A 17,984-nucleotide genomic window follows, 5' to 3' on the forward strand; every position below is an offset into this window, starting at 1 on the left:
CCTTTGGATAGGCCTGGCCTAATGCAGTGGAACAGTCGGGGTCGTCTGGGGAAGAGAGCGTGATGTTTGCAATTACTCTGGTAGCTGACTTCGCCGTGACTTCATCCCGCACTCATTTTCTCCCGTGCGAGTGTTGGGCTGCGCTAATCACAGCAGTTTTGATAGGTCGCTGTCCCTGGGTTCACTGGGGCCTCCAGCAGAGGTGCGATGCTGTCCAGCCACTGCAGCTGTAATGACTTGGATCCTGTCGACATTTTTTTTTTTTTTTTCCTTTCCCTCCATTAAAGTAGAAAGAAAAGAAGGCCGGCACATCTCCCCGATTTTCCACAATCAAACATTCCCTGGATGGATAATCCCTGCAGTGGATTGAATATTAAAAAACAAAGGGAATTCAAGAAGCCATATGGCTGGGTTAGAGGGGCTCAGTGTTTAGGGACCTTACCAAAAAAGGATAGGATTATAGAGGTGGGTAATGTAATTTGATCTAAGACTGGGGGGGAAAAAAGGAACTTTGCTCACTGAAGCAAATTCCTGCAGTCGGCGGTTGAGTTGTCGTGGTTTGCATGAAAATGACACCACTACAACAATGACACACCGAAAAAAAATGTGTGTGGTGCCAACAGCAGATATGCTTTTGTTTTTCTTCCACATTTTCCATTCCACATGCGGAATCTTTCAATGCCATGTCTATGCACATTTCTTGACTTTCCCATAGGCTGCGCACAGTTCAGTCATGACGTCAAGCATTTTGACTCGCTCATTCATTCCCGTGTTCGCAAAGTCCTTTTTCTTTGTAAATAAATACGTAAAAGAAATGTCAAAATAGATAAATGCTCACTGTCACTGCTCAGGTTCTGCTCTAAATAACAGCACAAACTGTGGTTGGCTTATTGTCTGTATTTGTATAATGTGAGTAGCCAGAATGCAGCACTCTCTCTCCAAGCCCATCTCTCGCTGTTGTCCTTCATTGTGTCCAAAAACCCTGCATGCAAATTCCAGGGTGAGGCTGCTGGATGTCATTTGCTTGACTGTGTCTGTCAGCGCTGGCTCCAAGCAGAAGCTGCTCCAGCCATGAAACAGCTGGAAGGGGAACTGACCCACATTTTCTATTCATTAGTTTAAATCTCTTTTCATTAGAGATTTAGAGGGGGGGAAAAACTTGCTTGAAAGCACCGTATCTGCTGTCCACCAAACCTTTCCCACTGCCAACTGAAGTGAGGAAATGGAGGGACTTTTAAGATTGCAGTTGATTTGAAATGAGTGGGTGTGTTGTACAGTGTGATGCATTCTACACACATGAATGTTTCCGGTCATCTGTTTGAAGCTGATTGCATTGCCCGCCCAACCTGTGGAGTCCCTGCTCTTTTATCCTGCGTGTTGTTTTGATAGTGGCCGGATTTATCTCTTTACAGCACTGTTATCTCTGGTGGTCATCCACCACCTGTAGGTCATTTTTCTGCAGTTCAGCAGGCCCCCTAAATTGCTGTGTCGAAGCAGGCCAAGAAAGTGATGTTGTCATCTGTAAGAATTCTCTGCTCTTCTCTCCCTCCCGAAGCCATTCTTCTTGTAAACAATTGCATCATAGTTCTGTGGGATGGGAACGGGCCAAAAAAAGAGACCAATAAAACTTTTGGCCCTTCGCTGCAATTGTGGGCTGATGCTTTGATCCATAATAGCAATTCTGCCTTATTTTGAGTGAATAATGTTGGCTGCATGTTCCATGTAAGTGCTTATAAAAACTTGTGAAAGTAATCCATGCATTATAGATTTTTTAAATTATCATTTTACATTTTTCTTACAGGAAAAATGAGCGAAGGGTACTTGTTGGCCCTCAGTTGAACTTTTGCCATCATGAATCACTTTCTTGGTATGACAGGCATTTGATTTCAGCGCTTTGTGCGTCTCCAGGGAGTGATGGTAGTCTTCTCAAACCTCAATGGAGGACAAATTTTCTGCTCCAGTTGAAGAGGCAGATTTTGTATTCAGGGAAATGTTTTGCTGCGTGAACTACAATTCGCTGTAGTGGATTTAAGGAATTCCTCTTCCCGACAGACTAACAAAAGGTTTTTCAAGGCAGACATGCCAGATCATACTTCCGTTCTCTTCAAGGAGACATTTTTTTTTGTTCTTTCTCTTTTTCCTAGACGTCTCTGTGAAAGTACAAACAATCTTGGTTTTTGATTTAAGCCCCAGGTTTCTGATTTATGTACTTAAAGGCTTTAAATCAAAAGGCTGTTCTTTGTGAATAATCTATTTCCCCAGCCAGCTCATCTGATCCTGTGGGTTGTTTTCCAAATTCAGGACATGGATTTAAAGCCTTAAAATGGGGGATATTGATAGAATCTCTTTGTCACATTGATCCAGTGTTTTCCACAGAAACGTTCCATCACTCAAGCTACCCACTGGTGATGGGAAACTGAGGCTTCATAAGCTCCATTATGGGTGGAGCGGTTGTGTGCTATCAGTCACCGACTTGAATGAGTCGATACAAAATGGCACTACCATTCATCTCAAGAACTGTGATTGGTTGAAATCCGTAAATCGCTGATGCCACAACATGATAGCTCAGCCCATTTTGAGGTTCTCTCTCCCATTGCTATTCGCTAGCCAAGATATTCTATCAGTAGTCTTGCACTGCAGTATCAAGTATCAAATATGTGATACTTCGATACATTTTTCCAGTGATTTTGGCTATTGTTAAACGCGCCCTAATAGTGTTTTTCGAAATAAAACAAAAATACTTGCAAATTAAAGATTAGGGAAGATACTGGTTGAATCTGCTGTACACAGCCCTCTCCACTAGTCTCCTCCCCCTGGGCAACAGAATGCCATTGCGCTGCCCTGTTAGCTGCCCTGTGAAATGACGTGGTACGTGCGTGTGTGTTTGCTTGCAGTGTCGAGGAAGCACGGGAAGCTGATCACGTTCCTGCGCACCTTCATGAAGTCCCGGCCGACCAAGCAGAAGCTGAAGCAGCGGGGCATCCTGCGGGAGCGCGTGTTCGGCTGCGACCTCGGCGAGCACCTGCTCAACTCGGGCCACGACGGTGAGAGAGAGGGGCCACTGTGCCACTGTAATGCCCACCAGGGCCTACGCCCCAGCTGTAACACACACGGAGGCTAACGGCCCGGCTCTAACGCACACACGGAGGCTAACGGCCCAGCTTTAACACACACCTAGGCTAACGGCCCAGCTCTAACTCACACCGGGGCTAACGGCCCAGCTGTAACACACACCGGGGCTAACGGCCCAGCTCTAACATACACCGGGGCTAACGGCCCAGCTGTAACGCACACCTAGGCTAACGGCCCAGCTCTAACATACACCGGGGCTAACGGCCCGGCTGTAACGGCCACCGAGGCTAACAGCCCAGCTGTAACACACACCGGGGCTAACGGCCCAGCTCTAACACACACCGGGGCTAACGGCCCAGCTCTAACACACACCGGGGCTAACGGCCCAGCTCTAACACACACCGGGGCTAACGGCCCAGCTGTAACACACACCTAGGCTAACGGCCCAGCTCTAACATACACCGGGGCTAACGGCCCGGCTGTAACGGCCACCGAGGCTAACAGCCCAGCTGTAACGCACACCGAGGCTAACGGCCCAGCTCTAACACACACCGGGGCTAACGGCCCAGCTCTAACACACACCGGGGCTAACGGCCCAGCTCTAACACACACCGGGGCTAACGGCCCAGCTCTAACACACACCGGGGCTAACGGCCCAGCTCTAACACACACCGGGGCTAACGGCCCAGCTGTAACACACACCTAGGCTAACGGCCCAGCTCTAACATACACCGGGGCTAACGGCCCGGCTGTAACGGCCACCGAGGCTAACAGCCCAGCTGTAACGCACACCGGGGCTAACGGCCCAGCTCTAACACACACCGGGGCTAACAGCCCAGCTCTAACTCACACCTAGGCTAACGGCCCAGCTCTAACATACACCGGGGCTAACGGCCCGGCTGTAACGGCCACCGAGGCTAACAGCCCAGCTGTAACGCACACCTAGGCTAACGGCCCAGCTCTAACACACACCGGGGCTAACGGCCCAGCTCTAACACACACCGGGGCTAACGGCCCAGCTCTAACACACACCGGGGCTAACGGCCCAGCTCTAACACACACCGGGGCTAACGGCCCAGCTCTAACACACACCGGGGCTAACGGCCCAGCTCTAACACACACCGGGGCTAACGGCCCAGCTCGTTACATCAGTACGTTCATAGTCGTAGTTATTGTCATTGTTCTTGGTGTGGTTGTAGCTTAACGGCGTGCTTGTTCCCAGATGTGTGCCGGGTCTGTGTGGCTTGATCTGTTCACAGATATAGCTTTCAACACACTCCGCAAGATGTAATGATTTGTGCACAGCATCTGCGTAGCACAGGTCCAGAAAGGGAATTTACACAGAATAAATATTCCCGCTGGCCTTTAGTTCTGACATGGGAATGAGAAGGCATGGGAGAGCAAGGCTAAGAGAACGCCCAAACTATGTTCCTCTCAACCGATCATAGAGGTCAGTCTACCCGTGATAGAGCAGTGTTGATGAAGCCCTGCCCTCGTTCAGTCACTGCCGTTCAGGTTTTTTAAAGAGCTGTGAGACTGTTAATAATCATACGCAACTGAGAAAAGTATCAGAAATAGTATCAGAGTGTTTTAAAACGGTAAATTATCTATTCAGTCGTGCTGCTTCTTGAATAAAAAAAAATTACAGTGTGCAGATGCCAGTAAAAGGCATTGATTGGCTGGTGCGTTTAATTGCTTCAGTTCATCAGGGACAGAAAGGGCATGTTTTTGCCTGTAATTTAACAGAATGTTGGAAACAGAGCACGCTCAATTGCCTTCCTAAAGTAATACAACCGTGTTACCATGGGTCTGTTTTCATTTCTTTATAGTTTGTTTTGGTAGGACCTGCAGTGCGAGGTTTGAGTCTTTGATGGAGTGCCGGTTGTCACTGATAATGTTTCCATAACGGTAAACGAGCCCTCGGCATCTGTGCTGTTGACAGGGGCACATTCCAGTATCTGCTGTTTCTCCCGGCATTCCACAATATCGTTTAAAAAAGCGTAGGCCCGTTTGCCCACAGTTTTTTTTTTTTTTATTATTATTATTATTATTTTTTATTATTTCTCAGCCTCATTTTCCTTGACTGCCATTTGCTCAACTCTGGTCCTTATGTTGACAAATGCCAATAACGGACACCAAAGGCAATCGAAAGCTGAGAATTGACCTAGGGATGCTGAAAGCTTCCTTATACCTGCACTAAGGAAGCGATCAAATACATCTAATTAGAAATAGCTGAGCAATTACTTTTGGTCCCCTAATACAGGTGGACTGTGTCTAAAAAGGGATGCAATTCCTACACGGATCAGCCGATATGAACTGAAATTGTACCCCTCTCCAAATACTTACGGACTGCACTTTACATAGGCTATTTATGCAAATGATATTTGGATATATTCAAATTTATACCGATTTTCATGTGCTGTAGAGATGGCCTCCTGGCTTTGACCAGTACTCCTTATATTTGCACATACTGGTGCCTGGTGGCGTTTTACTCATTTGTTGTACTTCCCGGACTTTGACAGGACATTGAAACATTCACTATTTAAAGCTGAAAATGTAATACATCTCTGAATTATTCATGTTATTTTTGCGAGAGCTAATAGGCCTTTGGGTCCTTTGGAATTAATTTCAGGCCCAGTGGAGTTATATGTGAATGGTTGCCAGAGGCTGTGTACAACAGGTGCTGAAGTGAATATTTACTGATCACAAGGGGGTCTGTGCTCTGCTGTATATTTCACACCACTGCTGTGGTTTTATCTCTGCATGCACCCCCCCGGGCCTGCTGGTATGCTGGTCTCTGAAGCCAAGAAGCGTAGTGACCACCCACCAATGCCCCCCTCCCCCCTGGCGGGCCTCACAACACGTCGCCAGGGCAACTAATAAGCTTTAAAGGGCTTAAAGTTAGTTTGGAATGGTTAAGAATGCTGTGTTGGAAGATTTCCCCTCCACTGATCACAGACGGCCCTGGACTCTCATGTTTTTTCTCACTTTCTCTCGCTTGCTTTCACACTTGCCTCTCTCCGCCACCGCCTCTCTTCTCTTTGTTTGTCCTCATTCTTTTTCTCCTTCTCGTTTTCAAGCATGAGAGATCACTGTAGGTTAATGATAGAAAACTAGCACTGTAAGTGAGAGGTAAAAAAAAAAAGAAACTCTAATTTTATACAATTAGAAGATATTCTCTCCCTTTCTCTTTCTCTCTATCTTTCTCTCTTTCCCTTTCCCTCCCTCTCTCTCTCCCTCCCTCCCTCTCTCTCTCCCTCCCTCCGGGTGTTTAGGTTAACTCTTGAGCTTCTCTGAGGTATTCCAGGGCTCTGCCCTGCCTCTCCTCCTGACCTCTCTGACAGGCTGTGCACAGAACAGGCCCGGGCCTCGTCACCGCAAAGTCTGCATGTCTGCGTGCGTGTCAGTGAGGGGCTGGAACACCCCGGCGCATGAGAAACTTCTGTTCAGGGATTGGCCTTTGGCCCGGAGCCTTTCGCTCCAGGGATGTTCAGCGTCTCAGCCGGGAGTAAAGACAGAGAGGCCCTCCAGATTCTCAGGTGCAGTGGTTTCGAAACATGAGTGAAACCCATGTCGGGATTTTTACAAGGAGCCTTCTGCACACAACCGGCAAACAGTGCTACAGTGTTGACCCTGACTTTCTTCACTGAGCTCCCTCTGGTCAGGTACGCGATCAACGGCCTGGACACCCATTCTCTAACGGACGGCTCATCAATGCTCCTGATACCACGATGACTTTGGCCCGTCGGTTATCTAGACCTGACCGCCACCATACACGCATTAACACCGTCCCATCCTCTACACCAGGGCTGCTTGATGGAATCTGCAAAATAGGGACTGCTGAGATGGTCTGTGTGCATAAGAGGCCAGGGAAAGGCAAGGCAGGGGTCGGTTTCTTTGTGAAGCCCTGTTCTGAGAGCCTGCCTGGAGCGGGTCTCACTCAGCCCAACACGTGAGGCAGCGGAGCTCCCCAGCTCCCTGCCTGTTCAGGTGCCCTGAGTAAATAGCTTCAGGAAGCCTCATTACATGTCATTTGGCTTGTGATGTTTGGAGTGTTTAATTTAGCTTAAAGGTGTATAGCAGCTTCCCACGAGAGGCAGCAAGGCGTCCCGTTTTGTGCTGGAGCCCTTGCCACGCACTGCTGGAGGCGGAGAAGAGAGTACGGCTCTGGGGTACGATGAGCCAGGTTCTCGGAACGAAATCGATCACCCTTTCTATTTGCGGTGACCATTTCGAGTCGGGGGTTTGGGTTACAGATCCGGGGCCTCACGTAAAGCCAGTCTACCCTGTCCCCAGAGTTCTGTGATCTCAGAAAAATGTCTTTAGAGCGTGGCCTTACTCGGTAACACAGCAGAGCCCCACATAACGCACGGCGTCGCGCTAACGTGATAGAGGCAGGAAACGGTGTAAATTTAGATAAGAGTTTCCATCATTTCCTCAGATCGCTTGAATTACTCAGTCATGAAATACAATTAAGCACAATTACTGTAGGTTGTTGTCCTTTTTTGTTTTGCATTGTTGTTTCAAGGTTTCAGTGTACTCCTGTTCATTTGAGCACATTTGCAGTTTTGTAAACACTGGCAGGGTTACTAAGCCGATGGACGTGAATTCAACAGCTGCGCCTCTGCTCCTTGTTGCTTGGCACTGTGAAAAGCCTTGAGTGAGTTTTCGTTTAGGCTGTGTGTTTTTTTCCCCTCCTGTTGAAGGAATGACCTCTTTACTTATCCAACCCCCCCCCTCACCCCTCATCTTATGTTATGTGTGGAATTTCGTGCAACAGCTGCTTCTCTGAGGATCTGGGCCTCCGTTATGATCTGGAGAGGGTTAGTGTGAGGCCAGGCAAGGCCAGTGCACCAACACACACACACACACACACACATATACATACATACATACGCGCACACACACACACACACATACATACACACACACACACACACTCACACTCACACACACACACATACGTGCGCACACACACACACATACGTGCGCGCACACACACACACACACACACACACACGCGCACACACGCACACACACACACACACATACACACACACTCCTGCAATCACACACACTCTCACACACACAAATACACACACTGACACAACTGGAAGAATTGAGCCGGTCAGCAGTCACACTTCTCTGTGACAGGGGAAGCACACTGTTCAAGTGTGAGGCTGGCTCAGAGGAATGGTTAAAAACAAGCTGCTATGCATCACAAGACAATAGTAACTTATCTGATAATCTTGTGCAGATAAGACTAGCGCTGCTACCTTGATAACAACCATTGTCCAATACAAACAGGATCCCCCCCCCCCCCACCCCCCCCCCCCCCCCCTTCTTTACGAACCCATTTGTATTTGTCTTCCTGAATGGAAAAGGAAGTTGTTGATGAGGGATTGAAGGTCTTCCTGCGGACGAAAGCACGTGCGTAACCAGTGCCCTGGAGCAGGGGACTGGGGTACAGAGCGCAGGAAATTAAAGGCCTCGCTCAGCACAGACCCGAGCCAGCGGCAACGGGCGTCTGCCGAAACCCGGCTCTCGTCCGGCTGCAGTGTCCGCGTTTGCAGAAACCCTTATCCAGTGGCTGACCGTACACTTTTCCCATTCGTTCTGTTTAATGGAGCTCCAGCACCTCACTCCCAGGTCAGGGTGCCTCCCAGCGCTGACCTCTCACTGCTCTGCGCCTCTGTCTCCGCTCCAGTTCCCCAGGTCCTGAAGAGCTGCACCGAGTTCATAGAGAAGCATGGCATCGTGGACGGGATGTACCGCCTGTCAGGAATCGCCTCCAACATCCAGAAACTGCGGTAAGAAAACGCACTATTCACTCTATGTTAACAACGAGGCTGAAATTGAAAGCATTACATGCATTTTTTTTTTAGGCACCGATATTACTAAAAGACTGTATAACATGTCCTATTCTCACTGACAGACGTAGGCTTGTGTTTACAAGTATTAGTGCCGATCTGGTGTCAGATTTGACAGGTGAGGTTGAGTAAGGATGTGATTTGGACGTGGGAGGTATGTTCCTCGATCAGCTCTCAAGTGATAGCACAGGCTGCATGCTCGCATGTCAAATCTAACTGACATTCCTCGAAATTCTTCACAAAGAACAAGAGGAAAAACTTCCATTTGGTCTGACTTTGAGCAGATTTCAGAAAATAAAGTACATTGTAAACTTTGCAACACTGAGCTAACATACTCCAACAGCACTGGAACAATGCAAAATCACAAAAAATAACCCACCGCAACCTCAACCCCAACCCCAAATAGTATCTGCCACTGAGCACTATTAGAAGAGAAATACTAGTAGCTTTCCTCAACAACCAACCTTTAGGAGCCTGAGCTCTGAAGGTTAGGTAGGAGGACTGTCTGACTGTCTGCACAGCTCCTGCTGTCCCAGCTAACACAGAACCTTTCAATATTGACTAAACATTTGGGTCACATTGCGTTGGCTGCGGTGCCTTGAGGGCAGGCTGGCTTTCACAGCTGCTGGTTATAGGAAACGAGTGCAGCGGACAGTGACCGTGTGACTGTGCAGGCCACACCCTAACGCCTGTGGCAGGGGAGAGGGGATGGGGACCGGGAGTGGCCCTCGCCCTGGCCCTGGCGTAGCGCCATCGGGAAGGCGGGCACGCTCAGTCAGCGCGATGCAGGAGAGGAGCAGAGCGTCTGTCTCACGCTGGAACCGAACAGAGTGCGCCATGCGGCCATCGCTCTTATCAAACAGGAGAAAAGCGCTTTGTTCAGAGCCGGTTATCTGCCGCAGACTCTCCGGTATTAGTGGCACGCAGAGCTGATGTCTGAGGCCGCTTGGCCCCAATGCGGGCGGACGCGGGTATTCCTGGGGAATGCTCTCGACCGGCAGAGACTTGCAGAAGCATCCCCCTTGTTCCCCAGCGCTCTGTGGAATTCCAGCATGACTCAGGTTGTCCCTGAGTTCATCTTGTAGACTGAGAGTTGATTTTTTTCACCCCTCATTTTCCCCCTCAGCTTCCATAGTGTGCATTCAGAGCACACTGCTTGCAGTATATATGGGAATTATATAGTGTCTGACAGGGCTGCCAACTTGGGCAGATTCAGACATTCTGGGCAGGAACTTTGTGTTGCGGTGTATTTCTGTAGCCTGTTCAGATGACATCTATAGCACTGGTATGAAAAATGAATGTTTTTAAATGCATATTACAGGGACGTTGCTTTTAGGCCGTGCCTATTTATAGACTATGGATATTTCCCTTTCCTTCTTTCCTCTCCTGCTCTCCAATCTTCATTCTCACACTTTTCCTCTCTCTGTCGTCTTTCTTTTTTCCTCCATCCCTCAATTTCCTTGTTTTTGTTCATCACTCTCTTCTGCCTCTCATTTTGTTCTTCACTCAATCTCTAATGCCTTGACTCTGCCCTCCCCCCTCCCCTTCCTTCTCCATTCCTCACCTCTCCCTTGGTCTCCCTCCCTCCCTCCCTCTCTCCAGACACGAGTTTGACTCGGAGCAGATCCCAGACCTGACGAAGGACGTGTACATTCAGGACATCCACTGCGTGGGGTCGCTGTGCAAGCTCTACTTCCGGGAGCTGCCCAACCCCCTCCTCACATACCAGCTCTACGAGAAATTCTCCGTAAGTCCTAGCACACCAACCAACCCGTGACAACCCGTATCCCAGCAACAGGGAGTGTTGTGGAGTTGCAGGGATCAGAGAAAGCTTACATTCTTAGGTAATGCGTTTAGCCCTACTGGAATGAGGCTTCCCCTTTGTCAGCTGTCCACAATGTCCCAGACAGCCACACACACTCAGACTCGCGCGCACAAACACACACACACGCACACACACACACACACACACACACACACACACACTCACTCTCACGCACACACTCACACACACACACACGCACACACACACACATTCTCTCACTCACTCTCACACACACACACACACGCACACACACACACTCTCACTCACTCACTCACTCTCACACACACACTCACACACACACACACGCACACACACACACATTCTCTCACTCACTCTCACACACACACACACACGCACACACACACACTCTCACTCACTCACTCACTCTCACACACACACTCACACACACACACACACACGCACACACTCTCACTCACTCACTCACACTTGCACACGCAAGTACACAAAAAAATGCACGCACGTGGGCACACATACACACACAAGACACACACATACACACACCACCCACACAAGCACATTGAATGCACACACAAATGCATACTTGCACACACACAACACAAAAACAAACACATACACTCACTACACAAACAATCACAGACACGCAACACACACACAAAACAAACACACACATACAAACAAGACCAACACACATGTGCACACATTCTGACATCTAAATATAGCATTTCATGAGAAGACTTCTCCAACCCACGCAAAATAGGGGAGTTTGAATATTTTGCAGCCCTTCGCCACAAATTTCCATCGCCACAAATTTTCGTAATCCGTTTCTGCTCCTGGATACATGTTTGGATTTGCTTTGCACGGCATGTTACTGAACGCAAATGGGGCAGGTCATTTGGGGAAGGTGACCTCAGCACGCGTGAGGCCGTGACTGTCCCGTCACCAACGCCAGTGAGGGCTGCTCATGGTGCCGTGCTGTGGTGAAGGGGCGCTGTTTAAGTGAATGATGGGAGTCGCGGAGCTGCTGGTGTTTGCTGGTCGTTATGGAAACGGGTGGGTGGAGGAGGTGTGAACATGTTCTCCCATCTGCATGGGCCTCCTGTGCCCGCCAGGGGGTCCCCCCCCCCCCCTCTGAGAGGGGTGCTGATGCGTGTCCCTCTCTCTGAGGGGTGCTGATGCGTGTCCCTCTCTCTGAGGGGTGCTGATGCGTGTCCCCTCTCTCTGAGGGGTGCTGATGCGTGTCCCTCTCTCTGAGAGGGGTGCTGATGCGTGTCCCTCTCTCTGAGAGGGGTGCTGATGCGTGTCCCTCTCTCTGAGGGGTGCTGATGCGTGTCCCTCTCTCTGAGGGGTGCTGATGCGTGTCCCTCTCTCTGAGGGGTGCTGATGCGTGTCCCTCTCTCTGAGGGGTGCTGATGCGTGTCCCTCTCTCTGAGGGGTGCTGATGCGTGTCCCTCTCTCTGAGAGGTGCTGATGCGTGTCCCTCTCTCTGAGGGGTGCTGATGCGTGTCCCTCTCTCTGAGAGGTGCTGATGCGTGTCCCTCTCTCTGAGGAGTGCTGATGCGTGTCCCTCTCTCTGAGGAGTGCTGATGCGTGTCGTCCCTCTCTGCAGGAGGCAGTGTCAGCAGCCACAGACGAGGAGCGCCTGATCAAAATCCATGATGTCATCCAGCAGCTCCCTCCACCGCACTACCGGTGAGTGCGGCCCACAGTGCCCTCCGCTGGCTGAAAGGGAGTACTGCGGGCGGTGGATCTGCGCCAATATTTTCTTTTTTGCTTTTTGCTTTTTGACAGTTGTGTGTGAAAACCCATAATTTCTCATGCATTATGAAGGTGCTAATTGCCAAACATTCTTTTCTGAAAATATTTGGATGTCTATGTTGTATAGTAATCAAACAGTAATCAAAAAAAAAAAAAAAAACTGACGATGGACAAGTAGCAAACGCATGTTTTCCTGTTGCCAGCATACAGCCAGCTGATGTAAACATGCTAATGATGTGGCACCTTCTGGTCGATGTAGACATGAATAACCAGTTGTACTCTTTAACTTCTGAATGGAAATAAAAACACTCGGCTGGCTTGTGTTCACAACAGACCTTAGTGCTGTAAAAGAAACAGGAGCACATAGCTTTTATTCAAGAGCTGCAAGCTGAGTCGTGTTTTTCCTCTTTCCAGGACACTCGAGTTCCTCATGCGGCACCTGTCCCACCTGGCGACCTTCAGCTACGTCACCAACATGCACAGCAAAAACCTGGCCATCGTGTGGGCCCCTAACCTGCTGAGGTGAGCCTGCGTGCAGCTCCCCGGCCCGTACGCCCGTAACCCTCCCCGCTCTGACGCCCGCGCTCTCCCTCCCCTCACGCAGGTCCAAGCAGATCGAGTCGGCCTGTTTCAGCGGCACGGCGGCCTTCATGGAGGTGCGCATCCAGTCGGTGGTGGTGGAGTTCATCCTCAACCACGTGGACGTGCTCTTCAGCCCCAAGCTCAGCTCGCTGATCCGGGAGGGGGCAGGTGGGTGACAGGGAGGGGGGACTCAGCGCTCTGATCCGGGAGGGGGCAGGTGGGTGACGGGGAGGGGGACTCGGTGTTCTGATCCAGGAGGGGGCAGGTGGGTGACAGGCACGGGGGGCGGGGGGGAGAGACTCAGCGCTCTGATCCGGGAGGGGGCAGGTGGGTACGGCACAGGTGTCAAACTCTGTGCCGTACAGTCCTGGATGCCCGCGGTGTCTGCTGGTTCAGGGTTGTTCTCTGCACCCGTAACTCATTGACGTCATTGATTGGCTAAAGAATGCACACACCTTGTTCTCCAGGCCTTGAGTGACAGATGATTGAAAGGAAACCACAAAAACCTGCAGACACTGCTGCCCCCTGGGAATTCAGTTTGACACCTCTGCTGTACGGTGTGTCCGTGAAATGGAAAGTTCATCAAATGGTATTAAGCGAAACTTCTTTACAACACAAATAATCAAGAGAGGCCTGAGGCTAATGCAGTGGTTCTCAAACTTTTTCGGTCAGCCCCCGCTTTGGTATAGGAAATCTTTTAAGCCCGCCCCTGAACAGAGAGGCCTGAGGCACATCATGGAGTGGTGACTAATTAAAAATTAAATTAAATGTAGCGAATGCAGCTTTTGTTGGAACGCTGTAGGCAAAGTGGTACCGCCGAAGATTAGATAACACCGAACCGCAGTGGGAAAGCAGCCTTTCCTGACGAAACTGTTCTTCACAAAACCGTTTTAATAGTCTTACAGAACTCAAAACTCCTTTCTTTTCTCACTGCGTTTCCTCACACCTTTCTACCCCTTCTATCTTACTTCCCCCTCGTCTCTCCCCCGTCCCCTCCGCAGGTCATAACTCTTTGTCGCGACCCAAATCCCTGCTGGTGTCCTCACCCTCCACCAAGCTGCTGACCCTGGAGGAGGCCCAGGCCAGGACCCAGGCCCAGATCAACTCCCCCGTTACCGCCGACAGCAAGTACATCGAGGTGGGAGAGGGGCCGGCCGCCCTGCAGGGCAAGTTCCACACCGTCATCGAGTTCCCCATGGAGAGGTAGGACTACCCAGCCCCTTCCACACACTGTGCTCTGGGGGTGACGTTGCACTTAAACACTGACAGGGAGCTGCTGTTCCCGGCAGGTACTTAAAAGGATATTTCACTTTGTTATAACATCATTTGATATTGCTTACCCCATTTTATTGACGTAGTGTGAATACTGTCAACATCAGCGGGGACCATTAATGGCATCGCCATTCCTCCCGGGTGTCTGGTTCCCAGTTCACTCCCATTCTATCTCAGGACCTCACCACAATGAAGAGTTTTAAAGTGCAAATGAACTGCAGAGGATAACAGACTGATAAGAGAGCACTAATGTTTTTTTAAATATCTGTTGCTTTTCAACGTTTTATTGCCTTATAAAAGAAAATATCTGAAAGAGCTCTGTCATTTTGACTAAGCGAGGTATTCCTACACACGCTAATCGTCTTCCGCATTTCATTTTATGTGATAACAGGCCGTCTCTGCACAGCTCATCAGCATGGAAGTCATAACTCACTCGTCAGATAAGATATCAAAAGGAATATTTAGCTAACGTTTTGCCAAATGAACCATGTCTAAGCACCTTGGAAGTACTTGACACAATAGTTTTATGTCAACTGCAACAGTGAAAAAGGCTCAGAAAGCCGAGCAGTACCGTGATCCTTAGTTGTCATCCACATAATTAAAAGTGAGCATTTAATATGACAAAATAACAGCTGTATTTCTTTGCAGTAGCCAATGAAAACAATGAGAACAGTGATGCCTCTAACGGTTAGTAGGGACAGCTCATGTTGCTAGTAAGCTCCACAAAATCACTTGTTATATCAAAGTGAAGTCCTTTTAAGGACTTTTTAAAATACTAAAAGTGCTGGCTTGCTGCAGAGTTGTGGGTTAATTGTCCCAGCTGAACAGTCGATGCCATTCGTAGCAACAGCCAGGACTTTCATCAGATCCCGGCATAGCCTGTGTGTCACCCTGCAGAACAGCTGGTGTGTCTTGGTGTAGATGCTGAATCTCTCTCTCTCTCCCTCCCTCTCTCTCTTTCTTTCTCTCTCTCTCTCCCTCTGTCTCTCTCTCTCCTTCTGTCTCTCCCTTTCTCTCTCTCTCTCTCTCTCTCTCTCTCTCTCTCTCTCTCCCTCCCTCCACAGGAAGAGACCCCCTGTGAAGGTGAAGAAGTCTCCGGTGGGCAGCTGGCGCTCCTTCTTCAGCCTGGGCAAGTCCTCCTCCATGTCCAAACGCAAGCTCCAGCGCAACCCCAGCGAGCCCAATCAGCTGAAAGCCATGGCCCTCAGCGGTGAGTTCTCACCCTGCCCAGGGGCGGCCTGTAGTGTAGTGGTTAAGGTACATGACTGGGACGTTGGGCCCTTGAGCAAGGCCCTTAACCCTGCATTGCTCCAGGGGAGGATTGCCTCCTGATTAGTCTAATCAACTGTACATCACTCTGGATAAGAGCGTCTGCCGAATGCCAGTAATGTAATGTAATGTAATGCCCCCACCCATCCCCAGCAGACCCATCGTCACACCACCAGGCTTCTGGGGAGTGGTATTGTTATTGTTATGTCATAGCCAGCCCCCCTCTCTTTTCATTCCTCAGGCGGCAGAGGGGACACAGGAACTCTGAGATCGGCCAAAAGTGAGGAGTCGCTCAGCTCTCTGCACAACGTGGATGGTAAGTGAACGCACGCTCGTTTTGTAGGTGCTAATACCGGTCCTCTTCACGTTGGACAGATGAGAATAATTAGGTCAGTTACTGAATTCTGTGTAAGTGTACACACGGTTTTTGTGTTTGTTTATTATACATGTTTCTGTCCCTCTCAGGCGAATCGAAGGTGTACCGGCCCCGGAGGCCCCGCTCCAGCAGCGACGCCCTGTCGGCCTCCTTTAACGGGGACCTGCTGGACCGGCAGCAGTGCAACTCCTACGACAACCTGACGCAGGGGGAGAGCGACGGGGACGAGGGCCCCATCCGCGTCCCGGCGCTCATCTCGCCCCCGCGCTCCACGGAGGACGTGGACCTCAGTCCCCCGGACATCGGCATGGCCTCCCTGGACTTCGACCCCATGTCCTTCCAGTGCAGCCTGCCCTCGGCCGAGCCCTCCTTCCCCTCGCCCCAATCGCCCGAGCGCTCCTACCTGGGCCGCGGCCCGGGAGGGGGGGCCAGGGGCTCCGAGCCCGCCTCCCCCTCCCTGGAGAGGTTCGCCCGCCCCTTCCTGTCCCCCGACCTCAGCCCGGCGCTGGGCGCCGCCTTCTCCGCTAAGAAGCCGGTGCGCACCCCGTCCCCGAAATCTAGCCGAAATCCCTTCATGTCAGAGGCCCCCTCTGAGGGCGCGGGGCGGCAGCCCTCCCCCCCTCCTGCGGGGTCCCCGGACCCCAGCCGCCCGTCGTCCCAGGCCAGCTCCACGCCCGTGAGCGATGGCTGCCGTTACCAGCTGCTCTACCAGCTCTCCAGCACCGGTGGCCCAGAGAGCCGGGACCCAGCCGTCGCCAACAGCCCCGAGCCGAGCCGCCTCGTCTGCGGGCAGAAGCAGCCAGGTTAGTGGGCTCCACTGCGCCCCAACGAGCAGCCGCTTTGTCTGTTAGTATTGCTTTCAGGAAAAAAAAAAAAAAAGAGAGAAAAAAAAAAACGCATCTTTGGATAAATGTGTCGCAGTGAAGGTGCCGTGTCAGGCCTTGTGTTTCCTTTCTGTTGGGCACCGGTGTCGTTCAGCAGGGCAGAGTACTTTTTTCCCCCCCTTTTCTTTTGCTCTGATTTTTTAAACGCTATGCATGGCAGCGTTCCTTGTTCGCAGGGTCTCTGGTACAGGTGAGCTCAGGAAAAGAACAGGGAACCCTCACGTTTTTAGCTTCCTTCCTCCCTCCACTCCTGCTCTGCCTTGCCGAGTGCCCACCGCCAACTTCCGTTCCCCCTGTTTTGTCCCTCCTCAGGAGCCGTAGTTCTGGACTCTCCACAGGGCCCCGCCCCCGTCAGCTCAGTCTCCCTCCTCCCTCCTCCTCCCCCTCCGAAAAACGCCGCCCGCATGCTGGCCCTGGCTCTGGCCGAGTCAGCGCAGCAGGCGGCCATCTTGTCCCAGAGGAGGCCCTCCCAGCCCCCGACACCCATCTCCCCCCTCAGGCCCGAGGGCCCGCTGGACTTCCTGGAGTGGCCGCCCCCACCCCCCATCCAGCCCCCCATGACCGCCCCCGAGGAGCCGGCCCCAGCCGCCACGGACGCCCCTCCCAGCCCGGTTTTCACCGCGCGCTTTGAGAGCCAGGCGCCGGTCACCACAGACGAGTCGCCCCCCTGCAGCGAGCACTCCTGTGAAGAGATCGACTGCGCTGCCAGCGTTATCAGCGTCCCTGCAGCAGCGCCACCCTGCCAGTGCTCCAGCCCCCCCACCAGCCCCCCGGCACGAGCCTCACCCCCTCACCGGAGCCCCGAGAGGCCACAGCCTGCTGCCGGCCAGGTCCCCTGCAGAGAGGCTGGGCCTGTGTCACAGAGGGGCGCAGACGTAAGTGACACGCAAAGATGTGGCTGTTACCAAGAGTACTGGAGGCAGCGTCGCTCAAACTTTTACTTTTAGACTGTGTTAGCATGGAATGTATTTTTAAATGTAACACTTCAGTGTTTATTTACTTTGGGTAATACACCCTTTCTAAAAAGAAATTTTTGGCCTGGTTCTCTGGAAACTTTCGTGGGAACTTGTCTAATTTGAGGTGATAATGATCCCCTC

The 17,984-nt window shown here is 51.1% G+C and overlaps 1 protein-coding gene across 3 annotated transcripts in view; it reads left to right on the forward strand.

Annotated features, from left to right (window-relative positions):
* The window catches only part of arhgap32b (Rho GTPase activating protein 32b), a 123,483-nt gene that overhangs the window by 102,242 nt on the left and 3,257 nt on the right, over positions 1-17,984 (forward strand). For all 3 annotated transcript variants that reach the window (XM_061248467.1, XM_061248466.1, XM_061248468.1), the window contains 11 exons: positions 2,895-3,044; positions 8,780-8,882; positions 10,545-10,689; positions 12,356-12,438; positions 12,919-13,026; positions 13,109-13,254; positions 14,088-14,289; positions 15,423-15,568; positions 15,869-15,943; positions 16,093-16,806; positions 17,200-17,762. In XM_061248467.1, the coding sequence (XP_061104451.1) occupies positions 2,895-3,044; positions 8,780-8,882; positions 10,545-10,689; positions 12,356-12,438; positions 12,919-13,026; positions 13,109-13,254; positions 14,088-14,289; positions 15,423-15,568; positions 15,869-15,943; positions 16,093-16,806; positions 17,200-17,762 (2,435 nt within the window). The remainder of the gene's footprint in view (positions 1-2,894; positions 3,045-8,779; positions 8,883-10,544; positions 10,690-12,355; positions 12,439-12,918; positions 13,027-13,108; positions 13,255-14,087; positions 14,290-15,422; positions 15,569-15,868; positions 15,944-16,092; positions 16,807-17,199; positions 17,763-17,984) is intronic.

This window comes from Conger conger, chromosome 7 (assembly GCF_963514075.1).
Source record: "Conger conger chromosome 7, fConCon1.1, whole genome shotgun sequence".
NCBI classification, from domain to species: Eukaryota; Metazoa; Chordata; class Actinopteri; order Anguilliformes; family Congridae; genus Conger; species Conger conger.